At 35.7% G+C, this 14,274-nt stretch overlaps 1 protein-coding gene across 2 annotated transcripts in view; it reads right to left on the bottom strand.

Moving 5' to 3' along the window:
- Nucleotides 1-13,900, bottom strand: part of LOC136036141 (netrin receptor UNC5C-like) — a 111,876-nt gene extending 97,976 nt beyond the window's left edge. For both annotated transcript variants that reach the window (XM_065718173.1, XM_065718174.1), the window contains exons 1-2: nucleotides 13,767-13,900; nucleotides 6,213-6,314 (exon numbers count right to left, since the gene is read on the bottom strand). In XM_065718173.1, the coding sequence (XP_065574245.1) occupies nucleotides 6,213-6,285 (73 nt within the window). In that variant the 5' untranslated portion in view covers nucleotides 6,286-6,314; nucleotides 13,767-13,900. The remainder of the gene's footprint in view (nucleotides 1-6,212; nucleotides 6,315-13,766) is intronic.
- Nucleotides 13,901-14,274: the final 374 nt, after the last annotated feature.

Raw genomic sequence — 14,274 nt, 5'->3', positions numbered from 1 at the left:
GCTATGTTGGATGATCTTTCCTTGGAGGAATCTGTTATGGGGGAAGAAAAATTCAATGAAAAGGGCGCAGGGTTCTCTAGCATTACTATAAGAAAACAATGAAAAATAAACATGAAAACGTTTTTTCAAATGAAAGGAAGAAGTAGCATTGAAACTTAAAACGAACAGTGATAATTACGCATATGAGGGGTTCTAAAAATACTTTAGCATAAAGAGCGAGGTATTTAGGAGGAGATAAATACCTTGCTCTTTATGCTAAAGTATTTTTAGTAATTTCAACTATTTATTCTACGACCTTTCTGATTCAGGGGTCATTCTTAAAGAATTGGGACAAAACTTACGATTTAGTGTAAAGAGCGAGGTATTAACGAGGGTAAAAACCCCCTCGTATACATAATAAAAATATAAGGTTATGAAAGTTTGTTACGTAAGTTAATTCTTAGGTTACGTGTATTTTTTACTAATAAAAACGTTCATTAAAAATTAAAAGTTCTAGTTGCCTTTTTAAGTAACCGAAAAATTGCAGGGCAACTAGGCCTCCTTCTCCACCCCTTATTTCTCAAAATCGTCAGATCAAAACTAAGAGAAAGCCATTTAGCCAAAAAAAGAATTAATATACAAGTTTCATTTTAATAATTTATGTGCAGAGAGCCAAAACCAAACATGCATTAATTCAAAAACGTTCAGAAATTAAATAAAAAAAAAAACTAATTTTTTTAGCTGAAAGTAAGGAGCGACATTAAAACTTAAAACGAACAGAAATTACTCCGTATATGAAATGGGTTGTCCCCTCCGCAATCCCTCGCTCTTTACGCTGAAGTTTGACTCTTTGCCACAATTCTACTTTTTAAAACAATTAAAAGCTTTAGCGTAAAGAGCGAGGGATTGCGGAGGGGACAACCCATTTCATATACGGAGTAATTTCTGTTCGTTTTAAGTTTTAATGTCGCTCCTTACTTTCAGCTAAAAAAATTAGTTTTTTTTTTATTTAATACTATCTAGAAGCAAAGATTTTTTTTTAAATTAGCATCAGTTCGGGTTTCATGCACAGCATTCAAGGAACATGCATGCAATAGACTTCTTCAATTTATACGATAATCTCTAGATTTTTGTATTATCTATGCAGCAATGTTTCTTGATGTAAAGACAGGTTTCGACAGTCTTACACACAAGATCCAAGTTCCACGTGGACTTGGAATCACCCAAAACTGAAACGAGTATTTCCCTTTTCTATATTCCATCTTTATACTTCTCTCGTATTTATCCTTATCCGCATTACATTTCGTCTATGTGGATATCTAAATTTCCATCTCCAGCCACCTTCAAGCGACTCGAGTCCTACAATGCACTACTAGTACTCCTATCGATCTCCTTTGAAGGATATTTATATTTTATCCTTATCTTTACTGGCATAGCCTACCAGTACTTTCACGGAGAGCTCCTATCGTTTTTTATTGACTGCTTCAAATAGTGACAACAGTCAATCCGTACGCAGTTCGTAACCAGGATGGTGTAATGGTCCTGGCCACTCCCTTGGTTTATTCAGACTTTGGGCTGGCCACGATTCTGGGACGTGCTCGGAACTCATTCCTGCTGAGATCCGGAAGTCCCAAACGCTTGTTTCCTTTAAGAAATACATAAAAAAAAAATTTGTTAGTTTAGATGTTAATTTTCGTAGAGTGGTAAGCGTGTTTTACCAAATTCATATCAGGATTATCCACAATTTCTGGTCTACGTGATTGCAGGACCATGGATTCTAAGCCCTCCCCCAATTTTATACAATTAGGGATAGTCACACATCTTTCGACCCCTTAGCGTTCAGGGAATCGTTTCGCAATTAAGCTATATTTCTTAGATGATCAGATGAGGGCAGTATTTCGAAAATATGGTAACTTGGTAACTGCATACTTTTTTACATATGACCTTCAAGTAAATAATTGAAGGATTCTATAGTCTATATAATTAGAGTGCCAAAAAATCAGGGACCAGGTAATTTCTCTCTCCAGCTTTCATAAATATATGGGTATTATGCCCCTTTTGACTGGTAGATTATTCAAGAAACAAATAATAGCCATTATTGAAGGCCAAAAGCAGGGGCCTGGACCCAAACTCCACCTCCAATTTCAAGAATATTTAGAAAGACAGCGATTTTTGAAGCGTGTTCGCCAGTCATTGGTAAATCGTTTTACCTAAAATTTGTCAACCACATAAGCAGGGGTTATCTCTCTGCAATGTCTTTTGAAAAATATAAATCCTCTTGACCCAAGTACGAGAAAGATCCTGAGGTCAACAATGTAGGCCAAGCCTATGTTTCTTCGAAAATTTGTCTTATTCACACTTCTATATAAAGCCAGCAATTCTTCATAAGTTTTAGTCCCATGCCCCTGACAAAATACTGGTCACGCTACTTTCGGTGACATATTCTTTTATACTTGAACCTTTCTGATTGAAACAAGCGTTTTGAAATTTTGAAGCGAGGCCCAGTTTGGCCGCAATGGAAAAAATTAAAATAAACACGTGCTCATGACATAAACAATACAAAAGTTTGCACACCTAGCATTTAAGGGATTGAAAATGGTACTTTTAGACCCAAAAAACTTTACATATTTGAAATACACATAACAGTTCGAGAATAAATCCTTCTATTTGAGAGTGAAACATTCAAAACAACTCAGAATATTTCGGTCACGTATGCAGTGGCCGTCTTCAGCAGACTGAATTCAGTTTATCTACTGAAGACGGCCACTACATATGTGATCGAAATATCCAGAGGTCTTTTGCCTGTTTCACTGTCAAATAAAAGGATTTTTCCTTATTGAACTGTCATTTGTACGTCATGGAAAGGCAGTGTGGTCTTCAAAAATGCACAAAAAATGGAAATTCTTTTGATACACACCGTATACTGTATTCAAATTCCAGTTTTGGCTACTATTGACGCATATAACTCGTTCCTTACAGTTCATCACCATAAACTGCCTGATTATATAACATTCATATCAAGATTGACAAAGAGTAGATTATTTGGGAATTTTTATAAATAATTCTTTTGCTCAGTATGTGTTCTCAGACACTTTAAAACATTTAAACCAAGTATTAACCTATCAGGATATGACATCAATCTTTATTTTCAGGAAATAGGGTTTGAAAAAAATAAGTTAAGGAGTTCATTAAACGCTTTGAAACTGATTTTTTCTTTTCTAAAAGTAAAAAGTGAACTTTGTTTATTTGCCAACTAAGAGGCTAAATTACGCATGACATATAAATATAAATTTTATCGAGTTTGAGCCAAAGGTTACTGCTTCTAATAGGTTTCCAGCATGCACTATTATTCAAGGAAGAATTAGGAACGTGAGAACATTTTAAAATTTATCCTAGAAAGTTCTTCCATAGCATGCAATTACGCAAAGACAACAGCCATTAACAGACTATGCCAGAAGCCCTACCACTCTAGATCACTAATCGTTTTGTTTTGAAATACGAAACTTGAAGCTAATTCCACAAGTTGCCTGGTTCACTTTGGAGTTTCACTTAATCTCAGAGATGCAGGGGTGTGTTTGCAACATATAAGCAGATTCGAACTATCATTTCAATGATCACTGGTACTGATTCGGTCATTTGAACTAATGATATAGTTCGCATGAAGGGTATATTAGAGGGAGAAATAGACATCTGTTTCTGGCGTCACTCAAATTCAAACCACATGGTTGAAAAATAGCAGCTTTGCAGACTTAGCAAAGAAAGCTAGCAGAAACATCCACAGGGGGAAGGGGCTTCTGGATCAAGGCCTTATTTTAAAATCCAGATATTATTACGATGTTACCTATATTTTCCAATATGGTTTGTATAATACCTCGATTTCTAGTGGTCTTTTGAAGTTGTCCCTCTCCCACCAATGTTCTACACCCTCCAAAATAGAAATATATTTACGTGTGTAAAAGCAAACATCAACTTGACTCTGGGGCCCCATGATGCGATCCCAAAAAACATAAAACCTTGAAATGATGATATTACGATCATGTCATAGTTTTTGGTTCTTGCATGACCTGGTAAGATCTTATATCAGTGCTTGAGAGGCTTAAGTTCTAAAAATAATTTTATTTTACAGAAAAATTAAAAATTTAGTACAATGCATTCGCGACAAGAACTGCAAATAGGTAATAGTGGTCACCTAGTCTGTTCAGTCTACATTAGGGTTGTTAGGTTTGCACTGTACTTATAGCTGGTTAGCCAATTCATGTTAGAATCAGCCTATGTTTAATCAAAAATGTCAAAAAACTGAAGCAAACAAGTTCGGCTTCAGTCTGCTTCAAAAATAATATTTACGGTTTTATTACCAAGAAAAAAAATCCAGCATTAGCTCTAATTGAACCAACGATTCGAAGATGATAAGAAAAGCAATTTTGCATTACGAATAACCGATTTGGGCTAGGTCTCACCCAAAAATTTTCTACAAACCAAAATTTTACAGCCAAGATTAAAAACCACATTTTTAACAAAAAAAGGGAAGACGGTTATCATTTTTTGCTTCTTTTTTCATTCTTTAATAAGTCAACTAAGGCGCTTAATAGGAGCGTAGTTGTTTTCTTTGGAGGGGTGTTCCAAAGTGAGGGCAGTTATTTACTTTTGGCATGGTGTCAGAACAGAAAAACATGCGAATTACATGCAAGTTATATAAGCATAAATTATTTTTTTAATACAAGTCATCAGGGGGGCCAGCCCCAGTCCGGTCCCCTGGGATAAGATCCTGAGTCAGAACAATTTTTAGATTTATTAAATAAACTCGCTTTCGCACTTTAAGCCATACATACTGTAATCTGTTTAGTCCTATTCCGAAATTTTTATTACTGTGCTACGTATAAGCTAAGTAAAAACTTTTTTAAATAAAGTATTCGCAACTTCCGAGGCTATTTTTAGCGGCGTAATGAATTAATTATCATGTTATGTCCTATAACGTTAGCGTTAGTTTATGAGTGCAAATTGTATTGTTTTTCTAATTTTAAAGAATGAAGATTTTTCTGTTACTAAGACTACTGGTGGATTTAATTATGAGCAAAAAATATCAAAAGCGATTTGAGACTTGTTAGGCTTCAACTTTAGGCCGTCAAAATCCCGAAAAAAGGCTAAACCTCGGCTCTTGAGCAACAAACTTGTTTTTGGCGCCAGAACAATCAGAAAAAAAAAATGCTTAATAACATATCCAAAATCCGCTAAAATCCGTCGTGCAGAAATACCCCTTTTTCCGGAAAAAGAGGGGGAAAGGGGAATTGGAATTCCAAATTTAGGTTTTTGCAATATTTTCTGGATTGAAAGGTCGTTTCCTATTAATTCAAATCCCAGAGGAGAACAGAAAGTACACCAGAATTGAGAAAATATTTGGGGAAATGGTGGGCGTGGTACGGGGTTAGTTGCCCTCCAATCACTTTCGACTATTAAAAAGGGCACTAACCTTTTATTTTTCAATCAAATGAGCTCTTTTCAAAGTTTCTACGACAACAAAATGTCATCTCAAAGTTCCATCAGATGCATTTCATGAAAATCCGGGGTGTGTGGGGAGAGGGTGGGGGGGGGGTAATCCGCCCTCCGATCACTTCGAAACTAAAAAGTACACTAGAACTTCTGATTACCAATGAGCCCCCTCGAAGTTCCTATGACCATTCTTTCTATAAAAACCTCATATGTCCCCAGGGCACAAACTAAAACTCACACCTGAGGACTGTGGGGAGGTGTGTCATCCTCAAAGACATAACTTCTGGACCTTTTAATTTTCCTTTTATACGAATTGACTTGGTCTAAGAACCCCCCCCCCCAAAAAAAAAAAAATGGTACATTGTGCCCACTTCGCTCTTTACTTTAGCAATGGTATTGCGCTGCCTGATATTACTTAAGATAAGACAATAATTCAGTTAAAATAGGAATCTAGTTATTGATTTGATAGCCATAAGTTAAATACGATTGTTCAGCTTATTTATACTGAACATGATACTAACTGAACATTTATGCTGAATATAATAAATGAAAAAGACTGTTCAGTTTATTATACTAAACCCATTCAAATGTTTCTAAATGTCTTTCAGTTTTGTTTTTTGTCGATTTTTCTTCTGCTCATTTTATTTTGGTCGAACTAAGACACGGGCAAAAATGATATAGAAAATAGTGGTTTACTACAATTTAATTAGAAAAATGGCAAACAATAACAAAACAATTTTTACTACCTTCATCCGATGAGTCCTGGGCGTTGAGAAACTGAACTGCTGCGACCCAAAAAATTGAACGAAATAACAGCATCCTGTGATTAATTCACTTCCCATTCAAACCTAAAAGAATATATCATTCAGTAATCAAGTCGGGGGTAGTAACCCGGTAATCTATCATCACAAAGGGTTTTATTCTTTCTTCCTACCCCGTAATCACGAGCTTCTCTGTTGCGTCCCTGGGTGTACCCCAAAATCATTCCACCTGATTTATCCAGGTAAAAGGGCTCCGACTGGCTTAGCAGCATGCCATTATGGCAAACTGGCCAGTGTCAAAAGACCCCTTGCTGGTTGTTGGTTCTAAGTGGGGGTAATCGAAATACCAACAAAAACTATGGGGTTTCTGTCAAGACTCTTGAGGTTATATTTAGATATGAATTGAAACATTGTAGATACATTAGGAAACTGTTTAGCGTGAGTTTATACGAAATATTTAGACATCAGAAATGCGTTTAAATTTTAAATTTTGATCGCTGTCTCCTTTCAAATCAATAAACTGATGTTTCAAAATAAAAACAGCTAAAATTTTACTTTCTCGACCATTTCAAATGGTAGAAAGTATAGATAGATGGATAAGTGTATTTTAAAGCCAAATATACAGCCATGAATACAGTACAATAACATAAACAAAAGACACAAATAACATAAACTTTGATCAGCAATCATCATAAAACGCTTAAATGAAACACTGCATTAACCTATTGTTAGTACTTAATACTTGAAAAAAAATGTCATCGAAAAGAACGCTTAACACTCGGAAAAAGACATAAATAAAACATTACATTTACTTTATACTGAGATTTTTGTTTTATTTATTTATAATTATTATTATTATATAATTAAACAGAATAAAAAGAGCTAATATTTTACTTTCTCGACCATTTCAAATGGCAGAAAGTATAATTAAACAGACTTAGCTCGGATCATTATAATACTGGCAGCACAAATTTTACAAAAGGAAAAAAAAGTACGCTATTGCCATTTGCGTCTAATATTTAGAGTACAGTGTATAGTATATAGTGTAAAATCTGGTTTTGCTTTGAAGTTAAAAAGTGGCCGTTCTTTATGGAATTCACTTCCTGTGAGTGTTAAGGAGGCTGAGCACCTCCCACAGTTTAAAAAAGATTAAAAGAGTATTTGTTTGGGAATAATTTTTTATTTGGGGGTTGGAGTGAATTATGGGGCTGGAGGGAGGAGCAGATTGAAGGTGCTGGATGAAGGGAGTTGTATTTGGATCAGGGTTGTTACCCTGGGGGTGTTTGAGAGAAGGTGATTGTCTTTTTTTCCTTTCATTATTACTTTAATTAGTGTAGGATGCTTCTTGAAACATTTATGTAGGTATTTTTTATTACTATTTTTAATTTAGGATGGCTTTTAGGAATGTTTGTGTAGTTAATCGCTACGCGTTAGCAAAATTTAAATTTGTCCCTAGCCTAGTGATTTATATCTGTAATAGTTTATATTTTTGTAAATAAAAGTAAAAAAAAAGTTAAAAGAACCATTGAATGACGCCATACAAATGAACCTTATTGACACCGCAATTCTTGCAAAAAAAGTCTTTTTTGTCACGAGGTAGGTTTGCTATTGCCATGTGTGTTATCGAAGCTATAATCAGGAGGACATGACGCATTGCCCTTTTCCCTGCAAGAACGAGATTACATCCTTAGAATAAGCATTAACTAGATCGCTACGTGAACACTGACCACCTAGAAGAGCCCCTTTCTTGACTCTTACCCCTTCACTTGGCATTTGCTAGCTAAACTCAAAGTATCTACACTGTTATCACAAACTGAAAAAAAAAACAGTCTACGTCAGATTCATCCCAAAATTTTATGGGGGAGACATACAGTTACAAATACGGGGAGGGAGGTGCAGAGTGTGAGCCTAGCTTCTCTCTCTACTTAAAAAAAACAAAAAACATCATATTGATTATAAACTTTAGTCCTTGTCTTTGACATTCAGATGCCTCCCCCTGAAAAATTAATTTCTTTGTACGTGCTCAAAGCTACATTTATCTCACTGTTTCCCCTGTTTCACGAGATTTTACCCTTTTTCACACATACTCTTGGATTTTCAACCACTAGGGAACGCAGCAATAATCATTTTACATGCCGCGTATCATTGAAATATAAAACTCAAGTATAGGTAACGAGCGAAACAAAGACTAAAATTGGACAGAAACTATCTTGTATATGAGGTGGATGTGAAATTCTGTATTTTTTGCCAGAAAAAAGATCACGGATGCGTGTTTATTTGTTTTTTTTTCCAGGGCAAAAACTGAATAAATTGCTCTTTTTCTAAATGAAAATAAGGAGAAACATTAAAAATTAAAACAAACAAAAATTATTACGCATAAGAGAGGGTTTGCCCCCTCATTAATACCTCGCTCTTTACGCTAAAGTTTTTTTTAAGTACTTTCAAAAGAGCTATTTAGGTACTTACGTATTATACGAGACATACCCGAGACATTGCCTGGTTTTCATCTCGGTTAGTTTGCAATATATAGTGTCTAACCATGGATACCTATATTTTAATCAAGGAGGCACACTCGTGCCTCTTTAAAGAGGCGAACCACGACAATGTTAAGCGATCTTCGGTTCCAGTGGTCACAGAGGGATGGGAGGGATGCATTTCGTAGCCCGAGCTCCAACTAAGAAACCTGCCAAATTTCATCCCCCTCCGACTTTTCCTTCATGGGGAAAATCTGGCCGAAAGTTTCTACCCCCCCTTTAACGTCGGGCTGAAATTCACAAGTTAAGGTCCCCTAGGGCCCAGGAGCATATCCGCGAAATTTCAGCTCGATCCGATAACTCCTTCCCTGTTTTCCAGAAACCACGCATAGCCACTTAATGTTCATGTTCTCCTTTTGTTTTTGTTTTTTTTTCGCCATGCCTACAGGTCACAGCCGACATCGGATCTGGGTGTACGAAGACTCATTCGACGCGGAATTCTCCGAGTAATTTTGCTCGAAAGTTTCGTCGGAAAATCTTAACCCCCCGATTTTCTAGCTTAGAAAAACCCCATTTCCCCATAAGAGCCCATGTTAAGTTTTTTGTTGTTAAAAGTTACGAATTTCAATATTCAAGTACATCAAAATGATCAGCTCGACATGGTGAGACTGACTGAAAGCTTCAAAAAATTCTATCTTAATCCGTAAAATTTTTATTTGAGAAAAATGACAGAAACCCTTTTTTTTCTGCCACGCCTACAGGTCACAGCCGACATCGGATCTGGGTGTATGAAGGCTCATTCGACGCGGAATTCTCCGAGTAATTTTCCAGGAAAGTTTCGTCGGAAAATCTTAACCCCCCGATTTTCTAGCTTAGAAAAACCCATTTCCCCATAAGAGCCCATGTTAATTTTTGAAATTCTTAAAAGTTATTTAAAAGTTATATTTATACACATGCAGGTATTTCGACTTCAAACGTGCCCGGTTAGCTCAGTCGGTAGAGCGTTCAAGGGTTCAAGTCCCTTATCGGGCGTTTTTTTTTCACAAAATATGAAAAAAAAAACTTCGTTTTCTTAGAGAGTTAAAGAGGCTGCGTCCCAAAGTCGAACCTTAAAACGTACAGGAATTAGGAGAGGCAGTCCTAATTCCTGTACGAGGAGTACAGGAATTATTAAATTACATCCACCATGGATTGTAGGAAAACGTACAGAAATAATATGAAAAAAACTTCGTTTTCTTAAAGAGTTAAAGAGGCTGCGTCCCAAAGTCGAACCTTAAAACGTACAGGAATTAGGAGAGGCAGTTGGGGGGCTGCCGCCCCCCAAACCCCCCGCTTTTAAAGACTCTTTTGTACAGGTTTTTTGTTTTGTTAATTAAAAGAGGGCCTTTCCGAAGCCAAGAGCCGGGGGCTAGGGGGGCGGCAGCCCCCCACAACAAAAAACCTGTACAAAAGAGTCTTTAAAAGCGGGGGGTTTTCAGCGTAAATTCGAACTTTAGCGTAAAGGGCAAAATATTAACGAGGGGGCGAACCCCCTCATATATTCAACAATTTCTGATCGTTTTAAGTTTTTATATTGCTCCTTACTTTCAGTTGAAATTTTTTTTTTTATATATATACGCTAAAGTGTCAACATATTATAAGAATCCCTCATGCTTTCAGCGAATTTAAACTTTATTTAAACTTAAAATTTATTTGAAGTTAAACTTTAAACTTTATTTTTGTAAATAAAAGTTATGTTAAAGTTAAGTTTTTTAGCGTAAACAGTGGGAGATTGCGGAGGCGATAACTCCCCTCATGTATAAAAAATATTTGTCGTTTTCAGTTTCAGTGTCGCTCTTTACCTTCATTTGAAAAAGAATTAGTTTTATATTTGCTTTTTTTGTTTAATATATGTTCTTTTTAAATATCATAACCAAAGCTCTCTTTAATGTGACAGTGGATGTCATCCCTCAATCTCTATTGTTCGATTTAAGTTTAATTTTCGTATAACAATGCTTCGAGGATAATAGTCATCCCTGGCGGGTCTGAGGCTGGGGGATGGGTCCGAGCTGCCAAAATGAATTTTCGTATCATAATTTTCACGGTTTTCAATTTCACGGTTCTGCATACGTATCTTGTTCTTAGGTGATACCTTCCACTTTCTGACCTATTCTGTGATGACAAGCGTTTCAAAATAATAGTTTATGTCCCATTCAAAATACTTCCACAATGAAAGGACAGCCATCACCCCATAGCACCTATGTTGTGCACTGAATGCAAATATATTCTTTCAAATGATGGTAGGGGTAAATTCCCTCCCCCTTCCATATTTACTGAAGAACATCCCTATGAAATTTAGGAAATTCGTGCCTAAAAAAGCACTTTTAAGGCTCCGGACAACCCCACATATTCATTGACCTCCTCCGTAATATATGGTGCTTAACTTTGCATTATTGTGCACAAATTAATAAAGTTTCAAATGAATCAACTCAATCAAACGAAGCTAACGAATAATTGTCTTAGAGCATAACCGTTTATTGTGCATTGATTGCGTGTATCCTATATTTAGGGAGGAATGCGCGCCACCTCTCGGCATTGTGGCCTCTTGTAACTGCGAGGCTACATAAATAATTTTTCGACATAACAGTATTGGGTTCTGAAATTAAAGATTATAGTTCACAAAAGAAAGTTGGTTTATATTACGTTTTAAGAAAAATGCCCTTGTATTACTCGCTTTTACTTTTATTTTAAAAGAAAAATTCTGGTTTAAAATATACCTTATTTGATCACTTTCTAGGTCAGCATTGCGCTTTCGCTGTCTCTGGAAGTCTTCGTAAATCAATCTACTATCTATAAATTAACCTAGAAAAGGGTATTCAACTACTTACCTCCACTTTCCTGCGAAGGGGCAGGGGGAGGGGCAACTTCTACTCAGACCCAAGTTTACCCTCCTCCCAGCTGAAACTTAGTGCCTTCAAAAATATTGTCAAAACTAAGACAGGCCTAATTAATTAAAGCATCCACAGAAATAGATCAGTTTTCTTTAGCATACCTTTGTCTTTATGGTACTGTATGACTCGTTTTTAATTTCTCAATGTCATTTTCACTGAACTTGGGAAATTCAGCTCCAATTTCCCCCCCCCCCAGATTTTAACAAACTAACGCCGCTGCCCCACTTACCCCTGACTTGAAAGATTTGAGACCTGTCTTCACTGAATTTTTAATGCCTAAAAAGTGTGAAGGGTGGAGAGAGGAGCTTAGTAACATATTTGTGAGCCCTTGTTTATCCCAACAAACTATTATTTCTAATGGTTTACTGTAAATATAATTTGACTGGGAACATACTTTAAAGCTAAAATGTTGTCACAGATGAAGTCTTAGGAAAAAGGTAAAGTAAACCGTATATATTTTAAGCCCAAAAGTTACATTCTATTGGAGAGACTTTTAAAAAGGATAGTACTTTCATTCATTTATAAATTTGAAGGGAGGGGGACCACATTAGTTGCCGACAATATAGAAAATAATGATAGAAAAAACAATAATATTTTGCGCCAGGTATGTGCGGAGGGGAAAGAGCTTTAGGGCCCACACGCCTTTTTAGAATGTTAAGATTGCTTTCACGTTCTTATACATTTCCTAGTGTTTTTGTGTCAAACCCAAAATTCCCTCCATATGTTTTTTTTTTTAATTTGTCTCTTTTAGCATTTTTCCTACGAGTTTGCGCCCGACACCTCGAAATGAATCCATGCATGAGTATCTACCTCAGCATTTGAAAAAATTAAACTATATTTTTCCGTACATTTGTTTAGTCTGCCCTCAAACTCAGTCAAAATTTGGGCTACATAAGCTCAGGTGCTTGTGAAACATTTAGCAGCAATAATTGAGATGTTAGACAAAATGAATTCCATCTTTTTACTTACGTTCCAATTTTAAAAATTGTATTAGGCGTAATCACGCTTCTTCACAATTTCAAATTATGATTTAAAACTCTATTTTATAAGTTCAAAGTTCCCAAATATCTCATTTCCATCAGGTTTCCGGTAAATATTTCACAGTTCATATGATTGACTTACTAATAAAGTGAACATACCACTTGATGCCCTTTTTTATGTTCTTTACGAATATAATAATTGCTTCTATCGCAATTTCAAATTTAAACAATTTGTGAGCTCTTAAAAATAAAGAATTTTCAATCAAATTATGAGTTATCGGTCGTTTTCAACAAAATAATGCAACGCTTTCTCAGCGCCGTTTTCTCGGTCGTTTTCGGCAAAATAATACTACGTTTTCTCAGTGCTACAATTATTTATAGCTATTTTAGGTTAGGTTAAAAAGTCCTTAAAATTGAATTTGCGATAAAAGCAATTATTATATTCGTAAAGAGCATGAAAAAAGGCATCGAGTGGTATGTTCGCTCTTTTGATAAGTCAATTATATGATTTGTGATATATTTACCAAGTTCCCAAATATCTCATTCTTGTATCACTAAAATAAACCGGAAACAGAAAAAAAAACCGTAAAAAAAAACGGAAACAGGACGAACTAGATATCATAAAAACAGAAACAGAACAGGTAAATAAAAAACAGGTCATCTGTTTCTGTTCTGTTTTTTTTCTTGTATTAACAGAATGGAAGCAGTTACTTTTAAAGCAGACCGGAAACAGAAAACAGAAACAGTGCCTACAATTTCGCTTTTTACTTAACTATGTTTTTAATGAATCGGTCTTAGTTTTCTTAACATAGGACCCCCCCCCCCCCCCTATCACTTAACTTTTTCTCCGAAATATATCTTTTCATCGGTGTGTTTAGCTTAGATTCGATAGTAGTAGCCTTATCCGGAATTTTATCCGGCTTCGGGTCCGTGTCACTTACGAAATCTAAAGATCGTTCCTGTTATTTCTATATGTAACTCATATGTTCACTCAAATAAAGCCTCCCTTCTCCCAACAAAAAAAAAAAATAAAAACAATGTCCATTATCCAGAACTCGACATTTTATTTCAAATCCTGCAAAGAATCAAACAGATGCTTAGCTAAAGAAAACATTATCATTATATATCCATTATACTATATTGTGGAAAACTTACAAAAAATTAACACTATATCAAATTTGTTTATCCAACCAAGTTCATTATCCTAACAAACGACATAACTCATTCAATTTCCACCAGACTTATGCGTTAGCAAGCTGATGGACAACTGTTTCAAAAATTCTCTTCACCTCAACTCAATTTTACCTGAGAGAGCTAAGATGCTCCGTTTTGTGCAACCTCGGAAAAGCGGTTTAATCCCTTGGGGAAATTAAATTGAACCTGTTGCTCAGGACTTGTCGCATTAAAGAAACGTTAATCACTGTGAAGGGGCAGAAATAAATTCATATTAAAAAGTAACTTAATTTCAGAGCTTTTAAAATTAAGATATTATTGACTGTAAGAAATATGCCCAGTTGGAAAATTGTAAGTGGTGTGGATTAGGAATCTTCCAGGGAGAAAGTATTTAAGAGCTTTTTGAATGGGGGGAGGGGCCAGAAGGTTCAAAACAGATCATTTGAGGATCAAAGAAGGACCCATCACCGCTAAACCTTGCAAAAGGAAA

The sequence above is a fragment of the Artemia franciscana genome, chromosome 15, assembly GCF_032884065.1.
Source record: "Artemia franciscana chromosome 15, ASM3288406v1, whole genome shotgun sequence".
NCBI classification, from domain to species: Eukaryota; Metazoa; Arthropoda; class Branchiopoda; order Anostraca; family Artemiidae; genus Artemia; species Artemia franciscana.
The sequence above is the reverse complement of the archived record's forward strand: the minus strand, read 5'-3'. Positions and strand labels throughout refer to the sequence as shown.